Source organism: Strongylocentrotus purpuratus, unplaced genomic scaffold (genome assembly GCF_000002235.5).
Source record: "Strongylocentrotus purpuratus isolate Spur 01 unplaced genomic scaffold, Spur_5.0 spur5_scaffold_21, whole genome shotgun sequence".
NCBI lineage: Eukaryota > Metazoa > Echinodermata > Echinoidea > Camarodonta > Strongylocentrotidae > Strongylocentrotus > Strongylocentrotus purpuratus.
The window spans coordinates 30,797,926-30,822,763 of NW_022145607.1; the positions used below are offsets into that span (position 1 = coordinate 30,797,926).

Below are 24,838 nucleotides of genomic sequence, written 5' to 3' on the forward strand. Positions count from 1 at the left end.
CTGTAGTGGTAGTAGTAGTAGTAGTAGTAGTAGTAGTAGTAGTAGTAATCATTGTTGTTATTATTGTTGAAGAGGTAGGAGAAGAATGAATAACTCCATGCAATACAGGAATAGTTGGCAGAATTTATGTAAATTGGTCTCAACTGGTTCAAGAGTGACTTAAGGCATATCAAGGAGAGAACTGTGAATACTTGCATCTTAATTTGGTTTACTTACAAAAAAGGGAATGTAATGTGGTAGCTTTGTCTGTGTTAGGCGCTCTGGTAATTCTGACAACTTCTTCATGAAACTGTTGCAATACAAACTTGATTGGGAAACAAGCCTAGTCACTGTCTGTGTTATGTCTTTGTTAGTTGCTCTGGAATTCTGACAACTTCCTCATGAAGCTGTTGCAATACAAACTTTACTGGGAACGAAGCTAATGTCACTATCAGAACTTTGTAGTAGGTCACACTGCAGTTGCTCTGGTATTGTGACAACTTCCTCATGAAGCTGTTGCAATAAAAACTTGACTGGGAAACAAGCTTATGTCACTGTCAGAAATTTGACGTTTGTCACACTGCAGTTCAAATGCTTCACTTCACCCATCCACAAATGTCCACTTAAGAGATGCAACACTCAGAAAAGCTATTAAACTGTTCGGGTCCATCACCATATCCACAAGATGAAAAGTGGTGCAGAAGTTGCTCTGGTATTGTGACAACTTCCTCATGAAGCTGTTGGAATACAAACTTGACTGGGAACGAAGCTTATGTCACTGTTGGAACTTTGTCGTTGGTCACACTGCAGTTCAAATGCTTCACTTCACCCATCCACACATATCCACTTAAAGCCCAACTGCACTACTTAGAGCTGCTTGCGCCCTCTATATAGCAAACAATGCCTAATCAGTGCCTGTTGGTCGCCCATGATCCTCTTTTTCTTATGTTAATTGAGAGCTGATTTGATGAGATAACCACCTGTCAGTGACCTTGCAAGGAGGTCTTATCCCCCCTGGCCAAACTAGTGCAGAACTGTTGGGGTCCATCACCTTAACCAAGGGATGAAAAGTGCAAGAGCATCTACAGGATGATGGTGTCATTATCCCACCTTGAGAGGTCTAACATTCAGCAACACTGGCAAAGGTAGGCTGGTCTACCTTGTCCCTTTATGATGGTTCAAAAGGATGACGATGTTCCCTATTTAAAGACATTTGTGTCATTATAATCTCCTGTCTGTATTGAGGTTGCAGAACGTAGAGAACCAACACAAATGGCAGAACTGGTAGAGGTAGGCTGTTTCTCTTGTCCCTTAACGATAGTACAATAGGATGTTGACGATTTGAGAGGACATTGGTGTCATTATATCCTGTCTATAAACGGGTTGCTGCATGTAGGAAAGCCACCCATTTGAAAGAACTGGCAGGCGTAGGCTGTTTCTCCCGTCACTTTACGGTAGGTGTCCAAGACATTGGTGTCATTATCTCCTGTATGTATTCAGGTTGCTGCATGTGGGGAACCCTCCCATTAACGCTTATCCTGCCATAATGAATACAGCCCAGTGCCATAGGGCTAATCCCCATTATGCCAAGCCACAAATTCCCCCTGTGCCAAGTTTATTTTGAGATAATCTGATGATGTGATCAATAGTGTGTGCAAAGCACTCAGCACAGTACAATGAGCATGAAAAATAACTGCTATTACAAATGCGAGCATGCATACATAAAGCAGCTAAGCTGTGGCTTGCTCGCGTGATTTAAGCAGCCAATCGATAGCGTGCTCGCGTGTACAAAGCACTATAACGGTAGCGTGCACGCAGCCTTATGGCAGGATATGAGTTAAGCAGAATCGGCAGAGAAAGGCAGGCTTTTCCTCTCCCATCACTTTATGATAGGTGTCCAAGACATTGGTGTCATTATCTCCTGTCTGTATTCAGGTTGCAGCATGTGGGGAACCCTCCCAGTTGACAGAACCGGGAGAGAAAGGCAGGCTTTTCCTGGCTCTTCATGATAGGTGTCCAAGACAGTACTAAGACACCTACATCCTGGACATCCGTCCCCCTGATAACGACCCCTAGGACAACTACCCCCTAGGGCAACCACCCTCTAGGGTTGATGTCTAGGCGGTTGGTGTCCAGATACGGTCCAAGACATTGATGTCATTATATCCTGTCTGTATTCAGGTTGCAGCATGTGGGAAAGCCACCCATTTGACAGAACTGGCAGAGGAAGACTGGCTTCTCCTTTTCCTTCATGATGCTGCGACTGCACAGCATGCATGTCTTGGCGTTTGGTAGGTGAGGACGTTTCATCGGATGCCGCTGACATCTGTAAGCTGGAAGATTGAAGAAAAGAGATAGTAAAGGTATGCATTAAAAAAAACTGCAACCACGATTCCGATAATTATATGACAATGTGTTTACAAATACCATCTTCCTACAGTGATGCCTTCTAGTATAAAGTTTGAATGTCCTCTTTCACCTCTTTCACAAAGATATTCATATTGCGAACAACTGAATAACGCCCTCAACAGAGTAATTACCTAAAGACTAAAACTCTTAGGAATTTTTCATTTAATAGTAGAGCACTAAAATCTTCTAGTCATTTGACAAATCTTGGCAAATCATTGCTGCATAGTTTACAGTAATGTCCGCCAGATAAATCCACAACTATTTGCAGGTTAACGCTTACCTTTATTGCTCTCTTTCCTGAACATCAGTGGCACAAATTGGCCGCACAGCATACAGCTCTCTGCGTTGGACCAGGCTTCGTTGCCATAGGCATTACGCTGCGGACCACAGAAATCGCAGAGAAAGAGTTGGGTGTGGAAGGGTCCTTTCGCGTTGATCATCGTGCGACAGCGGCAAGCCTGGAAGTGAAGACAAACATTCCCTACATTTGTATGTACTTGAACAAATTATTGTTTAACTCTTATCCTGCCGTAATAAATACAGCCCAGTGCCACAGGGCTAATTCCCATTGTGCCAAGCCACAAATCCCCCAGCGCCAAGTTTATTTTGAGATAATCTGATGGTGCGATCAATAGTGCGTGCAAAGCACTCAGAACAGTACAATGAGCATGAACAATAACTGCTATTACAAATGCGAGCATGCATGCATAAAGCAGCTAAGCTGTGGCTCTGAGGTAAATTAAGCAGCCAATCGAAAGCGTGCTCGCGTATACAAAGCACTATAACGGTAGCGTGCATGCGGCCTTATGGCAAGATATGAGTTAAAGAATGGAGACTCGTTGCTTGATGTCAAAGTTCAAAGGGAAGATGATGTAGGCAATAGACGTCATCCTGTCCTAGTTGTGCCCAATTTTTTTAACAAATTAGGGCCATTTTGTACTGATGAGAGATGGCATGGGGAGGGACTGTTCCAATTGATGGTCAGAAATTAGCAAGTGGCAAAGACACCTAATAAAAACAACGTCCAAAATACCAAGTATTTAAGGTTACATTATTATGGTTCCCATGGGAAATTTGACATCATTGAGTCATTTATTGTGTAATAGATGTTATTAATCACAGAGAATGGACTCCATGTCAAGCTAGGACACACCCTCCATCAACTTCATCAGAAAAGCCCCTTACGGACGAAACACCGATACAAGTTCCTCACCTGAACCATGACCTCATGCTTTCTGATCTCTCACAGCAAGTTTATAGTAATTTTAAAAAGCAATTTCTTTAATAGGCCACAAGTTTAATTGTGTAGGTTGATTTGAGGAGCCAACTGCGCCTGTCCTTGGGGAGGAAAGTCACCAAGCGGCCCTTGTCATTGGACTTGCTGAGATGGAAGGCAACTACTACTACTACTACTACTACTACAACTAAACTTCTTAGACACTCTCCTTACCTTGAGGTGATATGATTTGAGGGCTGAAACTGGTCCAAGGAATCGACTGCGCCTGTCCTTGGTGAGGAAGGTCACCAAGCGGCCCTGTCATTGGACAAACTGAGATAGAAGGCAACAACTACTACTTCTACTAAACTTCTTAGACGCTCTCCTTACCTTGAGGTGAGATGATTTCAGGGCCGGTCCTAGTAATCGACTGCGCCTATCCTTGGTGAGGAAGGTCACCAAACGGCCCTTGTCGTTAGATGTGCTGAGATAGAAGGCAACAACTACTACTACTACTACAACTAAACTTCTTAGACACTCTCCTTACCTAAAGGTGAGATGATTTCAGGGCTGGTCCTAGGAATCGACTGCGCCTGTCCTTGGTGAGGAAGGTCAATAAGCGGCCCTTGTCTTTGGATGAGCTGAATTAGAAGGCAACAACTACTACTACTAAACTTCTTAGACACTCTCCTTACCTTGAGGTGATATGATTTGAGGGCTGGTCCTAGGAATCGACTGCGCCTGCCCTTGGTGAGGAAGGTCACTAAGCGGCCCATGTCGTTGGACGTACTGAGATAGAAGGCAACAAATACTACTTCTACTAAAATTCTTAGACAACCTCCTTACCTTGAGGTGAGATGATTTCAGGGCCGGTCCTAGGAATCGACTGCGTCTGTCCTTGGTGAGGAAGGTCACTAAGCGGCCCTTGTCGTTGGACTTGCTAAGATGGAAGGCACCATTCCTGGCTGCCACGCCCTCGCTGTGCTCATACCAATTCAGGTAGTAGTCTGCCATGAAGAGGTGGTACTTTGACAGCTCATCGGCATCAGCCAGCCACTTCTGCCTCACAACCTGATCACAAAAATCAGAAAGACGGACAAAACAATGAAGCATTTCATCTATAAAAAAAAGGCACAGAGAATGTTGGAAATGTCAAATTAGTGACACATTCTTGCCTTGCGACCATCTATTTAACAGGTGGAAAAATGTCAATCGAACCTAAAAGACTTTTGCATCCTATTGACTTCCAATGAACAGAAGCAAAGTACAACAAATGCATGCATGATGAAAGGAGTGCAGAGATGAGGCTTAATCCCACAACCAATGTATTCCTATCCAGCCAAGTGGTTAAACTGTTTGAGTACGACAATACTTTTTCCATGATGAAGTACTCAATAAAATTAAGAAATTCATGAAATCTGACAATAGAACAAAATATGACTAAATTTTCAAGGAAATATCTTACCAATCCAATGGCATGATGGAAGAATGTGATGCATTCCACCTTGCACATACCGCTGATCTTCCTGAGGAATGGCTTGAGTGTCCTCCGAACCATTGCCAGGTGAAGCTTAGGGATGGGCGTCTTGGTGTCCATGTCCCCTAGGAGACACTCTAGCTCCTGTTCTGTCAACCCTTTCATGCAGCACTCCAGGTAGCAAAGAGTCTGGATGTGAGTAGTACAAACAAATGAATGAACTGTTTTTTCCTCGGATTACAAAGCACAACATACATATTTTATCATTAGGCTGTTTAAAGCACAGTTACAGTGTGCTGTGATACTAAGATCCTCAAGCATATCACGCACCAATCCCTCAAAATTATCAGGTAGATCCCTGATCAACGTTGTCAACGCTCCAAAGGCTCAAAGACCCTCAGCTCTGATTATTTTTTCCAGAGCTCAACCTTCTCCTAACTTTGTCTTCTAAAATAGCCCCATCTCATCTTCCATGGTCAATCTATGCAGGATGTCACACACCAACCCCTCCAGGTTGTCAGGTAGATCCCTGATCAGTGTTGTCAATGCTTCAAAGGTTCCAAAGACCCTCAATTGTTTGCCGGCTAAAGCCAACTACAAGGCATTTTTAGCTAATTATTTTTCACCTCAATCAAACTCCTGTTGAACTATACCTTCTCCACTAGCCCTGTCTCATCTTCCGTGGTCAATCTATGCAGGATGTCACACACCAATCCCTCCAGGTTGTCAGGTAGATCCCTGACCAGTGCTGTCAATGCTTCAAATGCTCCAAAGACCCTCAGTTCCTCACAGGCTAGTGCCAGCCAGAGGGCGTTTTCGGCTCCTGGAGACCGTGTCAAGATGTCCAACTGCTCTGCGTCAAGTTTCTACAAGATATAATGGCCGTTGATGAGCAGAGAAAATAAGAAAACCATTACAAGCCGGCTTTCCCAACTACATATTGAGCAGAAGGACATGTACACCTGGGGGGAGTTTCACAAAACTTAACATCAAGAAAGAAAAAAAAGAAATCCATGTGGGGCAGGACTTCATTTAACTACGAGGTGCAGTTGAAGGCGCCGATGCTTGTAAACTTGTCACAAATAATAGTAACAATGTCGTCTTTAGAAGAATGTGTAGGATCATTAATGTAAATTAAAAACAGTAGAGGACCTAGGATAGAACCTTGTGGTACGCCGTGTGTAATAGAATTATTATTATAAACTTCATATTGAGATCTATTAGAAAGATTACTTTCAAACCAAGATGAAAGACAAATTGGAGTGTTGTGCTAGTTTCCGAGTGGTGAGTCAACACACCGATTACTGACTCAGAGGTGGGAAACATTGCCAGGCATAGTGCCAGGTGGAGGGGCATAAATCGAAACTTCAAAAAAAAAAAATTGGCAGCAAAAGAGTGCTTCTTATACACAGAGATTTACGGTACATACACATACTCCAGTCAGCAAACTATAACTCACCTTATTATACTGGGCAAAGTAGTTCTCCACAATGGTCACCCGAGCACAATGGTCAAGATGACCGAGCTCCAGGAACTGAATGGAGGGTACCTTGGCTTGAATGTCCTTCATTTTGTACTCCTCCAAGACGAGACTGAAGACCATATAGACCTTGCCCTCTAGGGCATCGGGAATCCAGTCCGACCAGTTAGCATCATCGAGTTCTAGCTAGAAGGTATAAAATTGAAGATCGATTTCAAGGTTGCTCAAAGAAAAACAAAGTTTAATATTCTTTCACATTCAATGTATCTCTTCACAAAGATTACAGTACAGGTATTGCCGGTAAACATTTACTGTAACATTTACCATATCACAGACACTGATAACACGTAGGGCCATGAATCTGAGATTTGACATTGTTAGATGATGCCTTTAAGTTTATTTTACCTGAGTTAGGTCATCGATGGCGATGAGAAGCTGCTTGCCTTCCTCTGTGTACTCCTTGAGAAGAGTTCTACTTAGCTTGACAACATCCTCCGTTGACATTTCCCTCAAGTTAGACATTCTCTCATCTGAAGGGGTGAGAGGGGGGTGATGAGACGGATGAGAAGGGGGAAGTAATTGACTTGCATTGAACTGAATTTTTCTTGGAAGAATTTGACTGAACTACACTACACTTCACGTCCAACATGAGAGTGAAAGAGATAACTAATGGAGAGTTATATAGGGGAAGATGATCGATCACCACATTAATTTAACTGAAATTCTAAACAAAAGTAACTAAATAGATGAAGCTGAATTTAGCCAATAGAATTGAAATGGACTGAATATGGCTGCATTACTATGAATTTGTTTGAATCAAGTTAAATGGACAAGAATAATGCTCTAAGGAAAACCTGAGTATTTCAAGAGTTACTAACTAATCACAGAACTGAATAGGACACCCCTTACCTTCACAGGGTGCCAAATAGCGACACAACCTAGCCAGCATCTTAGTCAGACTGAGGCTTTCCCCACTGCACCCGACAAGGTGGAAGAACACATTCAGTCCAGCCTGTGATTTCAAAATTTGGGGAAGTGAGAACAGCTTTAATTATCAAGGATATCATTCAACTTCAGCATGCATTCTTTTAAAGGCCGGCTGTACTAGTTTAGCCATGAGGGATTAGACCACACAGCGTGGTCAATGACAGGTGGCTATCTCATCAACTCAGCTCTCCATTAACATCAGAAAAAGAGGATCATGGGGGACCAATGATCACCGATAAGGCATTGTTTTCTATATAGAGGGAGCAAGTAGCTACAAGTAGGACAGTGGGGCTTTAATAGAGAAGGATACAAAATTTAAACAAAAAGAAAGAGAGAGAGTTAGAAGAGGGCACCATAGTTTCACTCTACATTGTATACTAACTTAAAAGCCAGTAAATCCAGTTAATTTTATTAGTGTGCTACAGTAAATACCTCGAAGCTTCATGAACATTATTTTTTGCAATCCACAAAATTTCACGTCCCAATGAATGAGAGCAACTTGCAACAAAGAGTGAGAGATACAGGTAAAGAAAGTTTTTATATGTCGTTATATTTACCAAATCAAGAAGTGATCATAAATGAGAATTTGGATACATTCCCCTACTCCCCCCCCCCCCCCTAGGCTACCCCTAACAAAATGGTACTGTCTTTTTTTATTCTGGCTGATAAACTTTGGTATTGGTACTTATTTTGTTAAAGGTAGCCCTGGGGCGAATTACATGGAGTTTCCAAATTAAAAGTTTTACAAATCTATACATACAACATAATCGTACAATAATATTAAGAAGAACTAGATGGAATTCGACTGCGCGCAGTCGAAAATGATGCCTCCGTCATAGAGCAATTTTACAAACCGAAACGGAAGAAATTTTTCAAATTCAAGTTCAATTGTAATCCATTAACATGTTCTCAGAATATCGTGATTACAAGCAATTTCTCATAAACATATATGACCCTTTGATCTTTGACCTCATGACCCTAAAATCTACTCAGTTCATTGGCTCTGCAAGATTTCCTGAGTTAAATAGTAATCCATCTGTCAGTTCTAATGAGAATGCGTCCACAAGCTATTTTTGCATACATAATGAGCCCATGACCTTTGATCTTATGAACCATTCATTGGCTCTGCAAGATACATAAATGATCTAAGTTTGGCAGGAATCCATCAATCTGTTCTAATGATAATACGATCACAAGCTATTTTTGCATACATAATGAGCCGCATGACCTTGACCTTTACCTCATGACCCCAAAATCTAATCAGTTCATCAGCTCTGCAAGTAACATACATGACCAAAGTTTGGCAGGAATCCATCAATCGGTTGTTCAGATAACGCGATCACGAGCTGTTTTTGCATACATAATGTGCGCTGTGACCTTTGACCTCGTGACCCCAAAATCTAATCAGTTCATTGGCTTTGCAAGATACATACATGACCAAAGTTTGGCAGGAATCCATCAATCGGTTGTTCAGATAACGCGATCACAAGCTGTTTTTGCATACATAATGAGCCCTGTGACCTTTGACCTTTGACCTCGTGACCCCAAAATCTAATCAGTTCATCAGCTCTGCAAGTAACATACATGACCAAAGTTTGGCAGGAATCCATCAATCGGTTGTTCAGATAACGCGATCACAAGCTGTTTTTGCATACATAATGAGCCCTGTGACCTTTGACCTCGTGACCCCAAAATCTAATCAGTTCATCAGCTCTGCAAGATACATACATGACCAAAGTTTGGCAGGAATCCATCAATCGGTTGTTCAGATAACGCGATCACAAGCTGTTTTTGCATACATAATGAGCCCTGTGACCTTTGACCTCGTGACCCCAAAATCTAATCAGTTCATCAGCTCTGCAAGATACATACATGACCAAAGTTTGGCAGGAATCCATCAATCGGTTGTTCAGATAACGCGATCACAAGCTGTTTTTGCATACATAATGAGCCCAGTGACCTTTGACCTTTGACCTACGTGCTCCAAAATGTAATCAGATTGTTTTCCTATAGTGATACACACTATCACTAAGTTTGAAGTTTAAATCTCCAGTGGTTCTTGAGATATCATGATAACAATCTCAATGTATGGAATTTCATAAGTTTACCTCTGTGACCCTTGACCTTTGACATACGTGCTCCAAAATCTGATCAGATCGTCTTCCTATGGTGATACATACTATCCTTAAGTTTTAAGTTTAAATCTCAAATGGTTCTTGAGATATCGCGCTAACAAACTCAATACAAGGAATTTCATAAGTTGACCTCTGTGACCTGTGACCTTTGACCTACGTACTCCAAAATCTAATCAGATCGTCTTCCTATGGTGATAAATACTATTCCCGAGTCTTAAGTTTAAATCTTAAATGGTTCTTGAGATATTGTGATAACGGTCAAACGGGACGGACGGACGGATGTACGGACGGACGGACGGTACGGACGTACGGACGGACAACCCGAAAACATGATGCCTCCGGCACCACCTTCGGTGGCGGAGGCATAAAAATAGAGGGAGGGAGAGAGAGAGAAATAGAGGGAGGGAGAGAGAGAAAGACAGAAAGGGAGAGACAAGACAGAAAGGAGAGAAAAATAAAGGGCGATATAGAGGCAGAATTGTGATGGTCTAGACGAAAAAAGAGATTATAAATTGAATTATAATAATTTTGGAATCAAGCAATATGATTTTAAAACTGCACCTGTTTAGCTTCTACGATGAATCTTGCCATCAAAGACGACTTCCCCTGGCCGGACTGGGCTACCACGGCAACGGGAGAATGGGAATTCTTCTCCTTCGTTTCACTTTCATCGTGATCCTTCTTCTTCTCACCACTTCCTTCTTCATCCTTCTTCTCTCCTGCTTCTTCACCTTGGAATTTAAAACAATTACATGATATTAACAGGAAGGGAGGAATAATCAAACTCCCTCCTCCAATTTTCAAGACTTAAAGGCATTGTTTAACAATGTTAAATCAGTGATGCATGACTCTACGTGTTATCAGTTTACAATATATGTTATCCATAACTCACCAATGAAAATGTAAAATGTAATTTATTAATTTTTACAACCAGTATTCTCTCTGTCGAAATTGTACTTTTTACCTTATTTTCGATATGTCTGATATACACTCTCATCCTCAGCATCATTTATTATATATATATATATATCTCTATCTCTCGCCTTGTCTCTCTTTCTCTCTCCCTCTCTCCCTTTGTCTCTTTCTCTCCCTCTCTGTCTGTCTCTATATCACACTTTTCCTGGATCTCCTGTGCTGTCTGCACTATTATCCTCCCTACCTCTCTTCTATATTTCCCTCCAGCCCTATGATGATTGTGGAATAGAATGTTAAGCGAATTTTATGAATTGTATTAATTTGTATATATATATGTGTACACTGATTTATTTAAAATTCAATCACTGCGTGATATGTCTCAATACGTTTTATGTTTGTATAAATATTTATGTTTTTACAATGTACAAAGTTCTGCAATTCAACCATCTGGCTGCAAATGAATTTTTAATAAAACCATTACCAAACCATTACCATTACCAAGTACCAGTGTCTGCGATATGGTGCAATATTGAAGCTCTGAAAAAATTGCGCTTCAAAATGATCATGAAGTGCCTCAAAAAAGTCTTTGAGTGACAGGTTCTACTACAGGTATACTCATTTTAATTGTGACATGTGAAATTCCTGAACATGACCTTTAAAGAAAATACCAAGTCATCATCATTTAAAAATCCACATCTATGGATAAAATGTATTTCATCAAATTATTGTTTTGGCATAACATAATGTATCATTGTATAATAATGTAAATAAACAGGTACCAATTACCGGTACAGAGAGTATTACATGCAGGTATGAATTAACATGTCCATATCGAAAGCAAACAAAAACAAGGAAAATCATTATGTTAACTCACTTTTCTCGGGATAGAATCTTTCCTGCCATTGCTCAGCCAAGCTTTGGGAGGAGTAGTCTCCTGCACCAGTCACATAGTCCTGTAAGTACTTGACCTCCCTTTCCCTGCCGTAGATCAACTGACCCTTGTGACCTAGGAACAGAGTCTGTCGATCATTCTCTGTTTAGAAAAAAAAGGGGAAAACAAAAAAAGAATGTCGAAATCAGGATGACGAGTATCAATGAACATGTCTTGAAGCTACATGTAGTTAGGTTGTCACAGAATCTTTAGACTCTGCATTAAATGTACAGTGTATTAGATGAAGAAAACAAAACTACACAAATGGTGTCGGGCCTACAGTACTTACCGGTACCTTGATTTCCTTATCTTTCTACGCTCATTACTCAGCCATTATACACTTTCTACCAATATATTGTTTGGCAAATGACATTTATTTGTAATCTTGAACATTCAGTGTAAAATTTGTTTGATTATGTGAGAATTAATTTTCTCTTTTTACCAGAACTCAAGTTTATCTTTAATAAAGTGGTATATGAAAAACGAATTAAAGGATCAAAAGTAGTGGGTTCTTTTGCAGGAAACTGATCCAAGGTCTATAAGTACCTTGTTGTTCTGCTGTGAGCTCCGCAGCATCTTTAGGATATTTCCGGTCGATGGCCATCTTGAAGTAATCCAAGACGCCCTGCCCAAATTTCTCCAATCCTACAAGCTTAATCTGAATTAAAGAAAAAATAATAATCATGTAATATGAAGGGTAAAATGAAGGCAGGCATGCATGCAAGAAAAGATTGCATTAAAGCCCATCTGTACTAGTGTACAGGAGGAATTAGACCACCCTGCAAGGTCACTGAACATGTGGTTATCTCATCAAATCAGCTCTCAATTAACATAAGAAAAAGAGGATCATGGGGGACCAATGGTTACCGATTGTGCATTGTTTGTTATATAGAGGGCTCAAGTAGCTATACTGTACATGTAAGTAGTGCAGTGGGCCTTTAAGAGCCCATTTACAGGTAGGTTAACATTCCAATACTACTAACAATACATGTATGTGTATGAAAAATCTTCTATAAGCTGTACATTTACATACCGTATTTATTTCTTTTCACAAATTTTGGTACAAAATTACAAATAAACCTCAAGGAGTTAAATAACAAATGTTCATATTGATATGATTTCTCCCAAAAATACAACCTAAGTAGAGGTGTTGTGGTCTAATGGATCAGGACCATGGATCGCATGGTTTGTGGTTCCGGTCCTGCCGTGGCACTAATCTCTTTTGGCAAGATATTAATCTACATTTTTCACACTCCATCCATGTGAGGTACATGTAAACGGGTACCCGGTAAGAAAAAAGTCCTTGAATGCTTGAGCGCATTATTTTTGTGGCTCTCCTGATTAATATTGTTGTTGTTGTTGTCATTATTATTATACCCTGCCAATCTTTCATACCAGCATCTAGGTGTTCAATAGTATCGATAAACCAGTTTACGGTTGCAGTCTGAGCATGAGCAGATAAAGGTCATTGCAGAACAAATTGTGAAATACACGGACACAAAATACTGGATACGTGCTCATGAAAGTTATGTAATCATTACCGTATTTGCCGGCGTAAAGGCCGCAGTATTTTTGGAAGAGAAAATATCAAAAAGTCGGGGTGCGGCGTAACGCCGAAACAGTAAAAATCGCAAGTCAAAACAGCACGTCCATTATTTGTAGATCTAGGCAACTTCATACAAAAAAATATATTAACGAAATTGACTTGAAAACACATCGGACAAGATCTAATCTGAACCAAGTCAGCAGCAAATTTGAAGAAGTTATCTTTTTAATCGTTGTGCAACCAAAGAAATAAGAAGAAAACTGACCAGAAACTTGTACTAAAAATCGTACTTGTAAAAATGTCCTTGGCTTAGACAGCGCATGGCCAGCGCGTTTCCGTTTTACACCCTGCCCTAGGCTTTTCTCCAATAAAATTTTACAAACCGACTGGTATTCGGAGTCTAGTCGTCCACATCTTGCCTCGGCGCTCTGCACACCACCAGAACTCTGAAAACGTCACGTAGCGCTAGCTAACTCTCTATACTAGTTGATCTTCCTAGTCGTATCATTTATTTTTATCCATTAATACGCAATACTCTAAGAGCGTGAGGATGCGTGATCAGCTCGCAAAATTTAGCCCAGCGATAACAAAACAATAATATATCGGGAAAACCGTCTTGAACAAGAAGACCCTCGCATCCCCAATTGAAATTGTACATAAGCTTTGGCTTCGCTATTCTTGACGTCGATATAAACAAACTTAGACTTCGGATACAGCATGTTTCGTGTAATTTCTTGCCGAAAAGCCTAGGGCAGGGTGTAAAACGGAAACGCGCGGCCCGGTAACCAAAATCATACCTTGCTCACACACTCTGTGGTGGGGAGCTACCGGGCTGGGAGTTGCAACAAATCCAACGCAGCTTCGGAGATTCGCGCAATCGTCGGTGTTCTTAACTTTTCAGTAACTTTTCAGTAAGATAATTCTGAATTATAATTGAGACTATCTAATTAATTAAAGCGACAAACTAACCTCGGTAGATCTCTAATAAGAATACAAAAGCTTGTTTATTTTCTCCATTTGGCGGTACGATAGGGGTAAGACCGGATAACATTATGGCCACAGCTTGGTTATGGCAGGCCATTCATGTTTCTGTATGCATGCGAAGCGCCCTCTAGTGTCCAATGAATGTGCTAATCTGCCTAAAAATCGAAGATTCGCTAAATTACGATCATTTTTTAGGTAAATTTCCTGTAAATTTATAAAATGATTGATAATTTTGGTATTAGTTTGTAGGAAAAATAGAGTTCTACGAGAAAATTATGATTATTTTCTTTGGTCCGTTTTTTTTTTTTCCTTTTTTTTTTTTTTCTCTCTACGAAATGTCAAAATTGGGGGTGCGGCCTATGCGGCGGTGCGGCCTTTACGCTGGCAAATACGGTATTCATTCATGCACAAGAAGTGCACTCCATGATACACAGGTGGAAGTATTCTTTGAAAAAGGGGAAACAAAGGCTATTTTAAATATGTAGCACATCTGGGAGAACAGTATACATTCTTATAAGGCTACCCTCAGTATTATTATTGTTGCTGATGCCAATCTTTCATACCAGCATCTCCGTGTTCGATAGTATCAATTAAACTGAACAGGAAGTATATACTTACAGAGCTTGTCTCTGTTGGGTCATATTGACAGGTGTAAGTTTGTGCTTGATCCGGAAACCTTGAGGCCAACTTCTTCCTCAATCTCTGTGAATCGAGGGAGAAAAAAATTAGTTTGTCGTCAGTGAAAATTTAATGAGGGAATATGAACTGCACGTTCAACATTGGCAGTCGATTCTTCACTAAAGAAGACAAGTACTGAATATAATGAAAGCTCAACAAGCTTCAAACTAATTATAATGCTTCTATTATGTCGGTCAACATGAACTGATGTTTAATAATAAGTTCTAAAAAAATGAGACTGATCATCTTGGAATATTCATAAGCTTAATTCAACAAACATAGTGGTAAGATTGAATATGGAAAATTTAAAATAATTAAGAAGAGCAACCAAAACAATTTGATATTAAGCTTTTATTGAATTAAATTCAATTAAATTCAATTCAATTTTAGTTTTATTGTATAAAAAACATGGCAAAAATCTGAAGATTACTATTGTCATATTACAGTAAAATACAAGAAAACATGAAAGAAGGTTTAATATAAAATGTACATTGACATAAAGACTTACATCAATCTGTCGAAGGCCGAGATCTGTGGGGTCGGCGAACTTTGCCCTCACGTCATCCGGCATATCCTCCACCTCTCGCAGGAAAAACGCGGCATTGCGGTTGCAGAATCGGTAGGCCCCGTGCAGGATCTCCATGTGGGTGATAGAGCTGTTGCCGACCCACTCGTACTTCTTGGCAATGTCCTCGGGGACGTCATCTTTGGTAGGAACCCAGCCGTATCTGAATTCGGGATATAAACAGGAAAGGGAAAAGGATAATGAAGTGGCAAACATTAAAGTCTGGCCACTTAATTGCTTTTTGTTAAATATGAAAACATATCTGCATTCAGGTTCAGAAGTTCACTTATCACAAAGCTCAAGTACCAAAAATATTTTCTTATTCACAACAGCTTGTTCTCTCTTCATTTTCATTATTTGGGCAATTCTCTGCAAGGTGTCAAATTTGACATACGATGCTTATGCATACAGTCAAACCTGCTTTAGGACCACCTTTATAGATAGACCACATTTGATGTATCCCTTGAGCGGTCTTTATATACAGGTTTCACTGTACATTTAATGTCTATCATCCATGACTGAAAAATCTCTTGACAGGACAACGACTATTAAATGGTGATGGTAGCAGAACGCACCATTATTCAAGATATCATTACTAGATGTAATATGGGGACAAAATCAAAAGCATTTTTCATACAGGATTGAACAGAATCACCCATTTCCATCATTTTAAAAAAACATATTTTCATACATCAAGATGATCATTAAAAGATAGAAACATTTATAATTTCGAGTTTTAAATTAACTGAATCAAAATGCAAACTTTCTTTCTTTCCCTGACTTTTCACTTAGCCGGATATATCTTTAAAATGTATGATTGTCCTTTAAATAATGAATGAAACAGTAAACGTACTGACCATTAGACATGTTTTTTTCATTTATCTGCATTTTTTGTATTTTTATGAAAAGATGGAGGAGATTAAGAGGATCATTTCCTGAGCATTCTCTCACCTTTCACCCACTATTCTCAGGAAGCTGTTTCATTTGACATTTTTACTACTGTATTCTCTACTTCCCACAGGATATACAGAAACCACATAGTTCCTGCCTTTGGCCTATTAAGATGACGTTCATAGCAAATTCAGTGGAAATCCGACCTACCATTTACGGATCTTAGAAACCCTATCAACACCATACAGGATAAATGGTATATCTTATCTTTTATTACAGGATTAGGGAAAGGTGCTTCACCTTTAGAGCTTTTCTCTCTTTTATTTCATCATCACAATAATTTTTTCTTTTTCAATTCGGTGGTAAAAGTTTAAATTTCCCAATATTTACAGTTAGCCATCACTAACATTTTACCCAGCATGCTACATGTATAAAGCATCCACTTCACCCCACCAAATTCAGAAAAATGATTTCATCTCTTTCATTATCATCAGTAACATTATCGATTGTATTTCATTGGTAAAAGCTTCAAGCAGGGATGCCAGTTAGAATTGTTCAGAGGGCCTGAAAATCACCTAGAATGAGCTATTTTGTACTACACACAAAAATCCTAAACTATGGTATGAAAATATCGCGCCAGGGCCTAAATTCAGTCTATTGCCTGAAAACTGGCATCCCTGTTAAAGGTTTAGTCACTGTTCAATTATTTAGCATTTCCTGACCTGTCGCCGAGCATGTTAAGAAAGAACGGTTCTCCCTCCGTATCCTCGTGGCATCTGTCGATTTCCTCCATACAAGTGCAGAGAACCGTCCTGGTTGTGGAGTCCCGGGGCACACCCCATCTCAAGTCGCACTCGATAAAGTGGATATGTCGCTTCTCGCACCACTCTTTGAGCTCGGGAAACACCTAGAGTTCCGAATAATAAAATTATATAATATGACAATCTTAAAATATGATAATGATCATAACACTGATAATGATGATTTTTATATTAATAGTATGTAATGTACCTACAACACCACCACTATATTTTCCACTTTATATAATGTGTGTATACATGGACATACGTGTGTATTTGTAGGGCTTGTATGTTTTTTTTTTCTGTTTGTTTCTGTGTTTATACCAGTTTTCTTTGGGGCAAAATAAACTTTATGTAATTTAAAATCTTTATCATGTTCATCACATTTTGTTTAATTACAACTTTTGGGGGAGATATATCAACTCAATTATTGTTTTCTTTTTATAACTTCCCTTTTTCCATTATTGTTTATTATTACCCGTATCAGACATCTGAGCTGGGTGGTTTTTCAAAATCATATTACACTTGTTTGTAATCCTAAAAGAGCTAATCGGGGAATATGAGACCATATTTACCTTTCATGAAAAAGCCTATGGACTTTACGTGTTAAAAAAGCATGAAATATAAGACCATATTCACCGCGCCGTATTTTGTCATTTTCATATGCGCATCTATTATGCGTACGAGAACCTGCGCACTTTGCGCATACTCTATTGTGACGTAATAATCACACCAAATTGGGTACACTGTTTGCAGTGTATCGACAATTTTGTCAAGCAGCTGGATGCACAGTGCTGGTTTGACAAAGTTTGTTCAGTTCTATGAGATTGTCATGTATGTATTTGCTCTAGATGTCTGATTTAGATAATAATAACAATATTGACTGGCTTAACTTTCGGGAGATACCACATACAGTATATTTCCCTCACAAGAACCGTATTGCCCTCGTCTTTGACTCGGGCAATATGAGTCTAGTTTGGGAAATATTATGTGGTATCTCCCTCAAGGCCAGTCCATATTATATAAATATTTTAATGTACTTATTCTAGTGAAAGATTTTGCATGTTATTTACAGTACCGGTACTATTTGCAAATGTATTTATATTTGAATGTGATATTTATACAGGGTTAATGGCAAGAATTTAAGAATGGAAGGGCTAACAAAAACAGATGTTGGCTATTCCAGGAGCAAAGTCTGATTCATACAATCCTATACTTCTGTTTTTCTATAAAACAATCCACATAACAGCTAGCACAATAATTTGGTCCAAATGCTATTAATGCCATGATTTCAATTAAAATACATGTACACTGGGAATCAATAGCATACCTGAGCAAAGTTTAATCATATAAAAACAAATAAGCCTTCGACAGGCCTTGAAAGGTGTACGTCATACACTGTATATTAAATGAACGCATTCAGCAATTATCTTTGGAAAATAAGTTTTAACAACAATACAAGTGTTTTAAAAATAGTAAAAGGATATTATACTGTTGTTTGCAATTTTGACAAGTTACAGTTTGAATGAAACAGTGGGAAGACTATTAAGAGCCACAACACAATGTGTGTCCTTGAACCTACACTATTCACAAACAGTGATACTGCAGTTCAAACATCAAAATTACATGTATAATACATGCAATTTTGATGCATTTATAATTCTACATGTACAAAGTATACTGTACATCCTGTATGCCTCAGGTTGTGTACCATGCAGTGTTGCCTACAAATAGTTAATATGAACATTGACATATTGGAGAAACGGTTACATTGCTCTATGTCAATTTGCAATTACAAATGTAAATTATGAAACAACAAAACTCTTTGTAACCTTTTGCAATTTTACATGTACATAAGCTTGCATCTATACAATTGAAATGATAATACGTAGTTTTTTATATAAACTTTAGAAGTTTAGATGAACATGTTCATGATCTAAAGACCAATAATGCAGTCATAGTAGTCAGAGAATTGTAGCTCCTGTTTAATGTAATGGCTTCAATAAGTTTTGGTATGAACTGGTACAAATACAAATCAGTCTTCATATAAACAGATTACCGGTATTGATACAAGGTCCTTTTATTGATTCCCCTCTGTTTGTATTAAAACAGATTTCTATCTCAAAGTAAACATATAATCTTGAAGATCCACCCAAAAAAAGGTCATGGTAGTGACTAGTCATACAATGTAACTCCTGTTCCCTTGAATGAGTTTAATATTTTGTGTACCGGTATGTTCATTAACTTCATTAACTTGATAAACTTGTTCATGTACATATACTGTACAAGTACTCAGATCAAATTTATTTATTCCCCTATATTCACAGAAACTTTATCTAAAAGTAAACATTAATCACGCAGATCCACTAAAATAGTCATATAATGGTAGTCATAGAATTGTAACTCCTGTTCCCTTTAATGGCTTTCAATAATTTCTTATGTACAAATACAAGGCAACCTTCATGAAGGGAGGAGGTCGATCCTCGATCCTGCTTCATGTAAACATACAAGTTGCATTTATTTTTTCCTCTTTGTTTGTATTTCACAGAGACATTTTATCTAAAAGTAAACTATACTTTATGCAGATGCACTAGCCTTGCCCTTTTAAACAAACACAGGAAGCCACATATCTTGATGTTTATTGATTTAACCAATTAATTTTATCAAAATCAGAGACAACAAATAGTTTCGGCGCCATTGCAGTAGTAATGATATGGCACTTATCTTTTTGGTCTAGCTTTTTTTTTTCTTCTTCTATTAAATCAGCTGCATTCTCCTATTATTTTATGCATCTAATGCATGTACAATTACCTCCTATTGCCAGTTGATTCACTAATGTACTTCTTTGTCATAAGTTTATAGTTTAATTATTCTTTATTTTTCCCAGATCCTAGGTAGAAAATTCATAGTTGTCTTGTTTAGTAGTTTTTTCAGGGTAGTTGTCAGGGGATGAGTTAGGGGTAAAAATCATCAGTAATCCTCTACTTCAACTAAATACAATTATAGTATCTCTTGTTTCGAAGGTCAAGAAAAGTCAAAGAAGCAAAAAGCTGCACGGCTGTTCACCAACTACCAAAATTTAAATAGAAACACAATAAAATGGTTCTCCTTACCTTCTTCACCAGAATTTCTCTCTCGTTCTGAAAGTCGTGAAAGGTGGACGACACGAAAAGCCGAACGACCTTCCACCCGGTCAGAGACTGGGTCAGATTGATGTGAGACAACGGGTACAGCTGGCACTGGTCGTCGATCTCGCTCCAGACATCATCGACCACCTCGCTGATGGTGGTCGCATTGGTGGGCCATGGAAATTTGGCAGGGTCACAGATAGCTTTTGTTGGAGGCTGAGTGCTTGCACCATGAGAGACTATTAAATTAAATGAAAAGAGTGTCAGAGAATGTAGCGCCCCCCAAATAATAATAATAACAATAAAGGTCATTAAATATATTGCCCATATCCATGCATTATCCATCACGGCGAATGATATCGATACCCCGCGTGGTGCTTAGACATAAATAACCCTGGTATTAATAGCAGAGCTGCCAAAATATAATCAGCACTCAAATAAGGTGCACATTTATGCAATAAATTTTAGGTCCTCTAAAGACCTTCCTGAGCCATAATTGAAATTTTAGTCATTTGTGTTAGAAAATATGGGATAGTAGGCCAACACTTTGTCACAGTATGTACATTACCAATTCAGCCAATTACAATTTTAAACAATTCACAACCTTCCTATTTAATTTTAAGCTTCTATCAGTCTGCTTCTCTGATTTTCTGCTTTCTTTATTAAAGAGTAATGGAGTTGTCTATTTCCCTTTAATTCTTTAAAAAGTTTCTTGCCCTGTTGCCCATGTATGATATTGTATCAATATTGATTTAATCCTCAGTCACAAGTCATGCATAACAAAATATTCAAAGAAATAATGACGAGTCATTCAAAAAGGAGGAAATGATGCAATACTGTACCGGGTTATGAAATATGTTCGTATATGAAAATGAATTTTGAAGAATACTGTGGATCAAAATTTAGAAAAAGGTATACATTTTATTTCTGTTCCTTAAAATAGGATAAATTTTGAAATTACTATCTCCATTTTACCTTTTACGCTGAGCGACTTAAATTGCAAATTTTTCTTCAAAATGTATACAATGTACATGTACATAATAACGCAATGCTTACATTGTTCTTGTTTTTTTCTTCTTGTTCAATTCATCGTCTTAATCCTGACTTTTTCAATGATTGCTGAAACGTCATGTATAATTATCACTCCACCACCCCACCCCACATTGATTAAACACCAATTATCAAAACTTAAAAAAACAAACACTGTACTTTCATGTGTATAAATGATATTTACTGTAGTTTACTTTTTAATATACATGGTATATGGAGTTCTACAGACAAATATTTTGCGTAATAAAAGACTAATCAAACTTACCCTTTGCGCCATGACTCATTCCACCAGTCTGCTTGGCAGGGGCATTATTATCCCTCTCCTTAATTTCAGAATCCTCTTTCTCTCTAGAGAATAAATCTTCGTCCTTTTCCTTCTCTTCCGGAGTACTTGCCTCTTTCTCACTAGCCTCCACCTTCGAATCCATTTCATCATCATTCTTTTCTTCTTCTATTCCGATATCATCATTCTCATGTCTGGTCTCTCCTGCATCTCCCCTTGGTCCTACTGCATCATCCTTGGGTTCATGTGCCTTTGAGGCATCTTCAAGGGTCCTTTCTGCGTCCAAGGAACTGTGTCCCGTCCCTGGAACTCTGTATTCCTCCGACTTATCGCCCTCCCCTACAACTCTGCTCTCCTCCGACATATTGTCCTCTCCTACCACAGCCTTTCCACTTTCCAGTGCAGTTCCGCTGTACGTACTCTCCCTTTTCTCTCTCTCAGTCTCACCCTTCCTCTCTGACTCCATGCTGCCTTTCTCCTTGTATTCTAGTTGCTCATCCATGCTGCCGGACTCTGATCTGTTCAGGTCTGTACCTCGGCCTCGGTATGATCCGCAATTATCAATGTTGCTGGTTTCATTCCCAGCAAGCTGGGATCGAGAGTGTGGGCGGGACCGACCTGTTCCCATTGTCTCGGTGGAAACTGAAAGTAGGTCTGTAAAATTGCAGTCATGCAGGAAGGAAAACAAAGACATCATAAAATGATCTGATAATTATTTGTTGACATAACTATACGCTGTATTTCCTGTTGAGAAGTTGTTTCAGAGTCAGTGGTGTAGCACTGGTCCAGATATTGGTGGGAGGGGGGGGGGGACTGGCATGAGGGAGGGGCACCACTGCACTCTGGTACATTACAGACAAGACAACAGGGCCATTAAAGTTGTGGGACGGCTTGGTTGGGAGTCGTAGCCCCTTTTAAAAGTATTGTTGCCTTCTCCCCCTCCCTCCCTCCCTCCCTCCCTCTCTCTCTCTCTCTTTATTTTGTCATTTTAGAGAATAGGCATGCATGCATGTGCCCCTCTGTAGCTGCACCATTGCTAAGGGTATTACATCAAGCATGCAGTTCATCCAATAAGAATTGCTTAATGTATTGTAATATTATGCATTCATTTATAATACCAGATATATCACAATAAATTTTGACTTTTTTTTGGTACTCCAAAAGATCATGAAGAATAGAACTGAATGGAGAAAAATATTGTCTATTAGAGTTAGCAAGCTCGACCTATAGTACCAGGTACAACAAAATACATTAAAGCATGAGAGCCAATGAGATGAACTCTACCAGTTTACACTGTTTGGGAGTGCGAACCCACCCATGGTTGATAAAACAAACAGAATATTTTTTATGTAAATATATCAGATGTGTAAAGAGCGGTGACTGGAAACGATATACAATGTATGCAAATAGGACAGAACAAAGGCCAATGTCCTCTATAAAAATGTAAATATGTAATGTCTACTGCAATAATTTATTCGATGATATAATCAATGATATAATCAATGATGAAACTGCAAGAGAAGGGCAAGGGTTCATGCATGCTTACAAAAGCTTGTCTCAAACACAATTATGAGATTATGCGCGCTATTTGAAAACCAAAATGACAAATGGTTAAATGTATCATCTGAAGGAACATACAAAATATTACACCCTGGGCAGTGGGCACCAAGCATTTAAGTTTTCTAACTGTACCACACAAAATAAATGCTGAATCACCCCCACAATAAATCATGCCAGAAACAAACTCATGCAGACAAAGAAACAGCTTTTAAAAGCAAGCACCAAGTTAATTAAATGAAGAACCTAAAAGTAATAAAGTATATACCGGTACAGTACCTGTATATTAGCTGAACAGAAGTGATGAAGAAGAAAAAAGACGTTTACAAGAAGAAGTGCTTTGATTTATTGGTCTACACAGCAGACCTCACTTCCCAAACTTCTACAAAATATGTTGAAATAAGACAGAAAGACATCACCCAACCATTAGAGGAACAGAAAATGGAAGAATCCAGAAAGTATAGAAGAACCACTTGAGGGTTATGTGAACCAATGAGGATGAGTCAGGGGTAATGTCCTGAATGATAATGAATCATGAACAAAAGAAACATAGTCTGTGTGAAGGTGATAAAAAGAAAATGGAAATGAAAAATGACAAGAACAGCTAGATGAGAGGAAAACAATTTGAAGAACATACATTCCTCTTGCAAGATTTGTAAAAGTGCTGAGTCATACATTTGTGACAATGACACTGCAAAATGATGCTCACAAAATTAAAATCAGACATCTCCTGAAAGGCAGAATTTTGTTAGAATCTGATCGAGAACCACTGTTGTCACTATCTATTCACTTCACATTTATAGTACAATTTCTGCTCCTCTCCATTTTCCTTTTCTTCTGTTTCATTCTCTCTCTCTCTCTCTCTCTCTCTCTCTCTATATATATACATACACTTTTTTTACACAAATATTACTCCAAAGTTCAAGTCCAACTCTCTTCTTCTCTGCATCAAGTAGAACCAGATATGTTTTGTATTGTTTGTGTTTAATGCAAAGATGAATTCTAAACCGAAAAGATACAAAAAAATTACGAAAATATATAGATTATAGGCCTATATATTGACAAAGGGACAACAACAAATCATGACAATAATATCAATTTATTGATATTATAATATCAAGTATCATGCCAATCCTGTTTACGGTAAGACTTCATGGAGTGGTGGTATATCACTAGAGACCTAGAATAGATCTAGGGTCTATATCATGTCACATCACTTTTTATCAGTGATTATCATATTCCCCTTCACAAAATCACATCTCATAAAATATATCTCTTGTCAATCTTGACCCCTTTAAAAAATGTATCTTCCTTTATACATGTATCTGCTTATATATATATTGTTCTTTCTCTCCTTACAGACCTTAGTCTAATCTATTTTATCTTCTTAGATCCACACAATGCACAATATTGCACACATGACTGCTTCACTACTGCCTTTGCTGTGCTTGAGCAGACTGCCATGCATTCAACCACCACTCAAACTAAAGTCGAACGCAGTCCACCGTAACGTATACCGGGCACTAGCGGCTGGGTAGCCCGATCCTCTGGCGTAGTACAGTGCAGTGCAGCCCCATGGCCAAACTCAAATCATAGCTCAAGCATCAAATATTACCTTATTACCCCCCAAAAACCTACCCAAAACACGACATAGATCTGAGTACATATAATTCATATCACTTGATTTCAATACACCGCATCGGTCTCTTAAATACACATAAATGCTGACTGCTTACCGTATTTTAAGATTATTTAAGCCAGAAATAATCGTCTGGATTCCGGATAATTTACACGACACCTCCCCTTCATACGCTTTTGTAAACAAAT

At 38.8% G+C, this 24,838-nt stretch overlaps 1 protein-coding gene across 1 annotated transcript; it reads right to left on the reverse strand.

The window, feature by feature from the left end:
• Window positions 1-182: 182 nt before the first annotated feature.
• LOC100888119 (TPR repeat-containing protein DDB_G0287407) lies at window positions 183-24,837 on the reverse strand. The gene is made up of 17 exons (XM_011685801.2): window positions 24,748-24,837; window positions 21,437-22,108; window positions 20,107-20,360; window positions 16,916-17,100; window positions 15,246-15,465; window positions 14,678-14,761; window positions 12,076-12,187; window positions 11,473-11,631; window positions 10,245-10,414; window positions 7,471-7,573; window positions 6,967-7,091; window positions 6,541-6,747; window positions 5,735-5,947; window positions 5,070-5,270; window positions 4,451-4,675; window positions 2,669-2,846; window positions 183-2,312 (listed from the first exon to the last, which is right to left on the reverse strand). Exons 2-17 carry the CDS (start codon window positions 22,080-22,082, stop codon window positions 2,140-2,142), a joined length of 3,255 nt encoding a protein of 1,084 aa, XP_011684103.2. The 5' UTR covers window positions 22,083-22,108; window positions 24,748-24,837; the 3' UTR covers window positions 183-2,139.
• Window position 24,838: the final 1 nt, after the last annotated feature.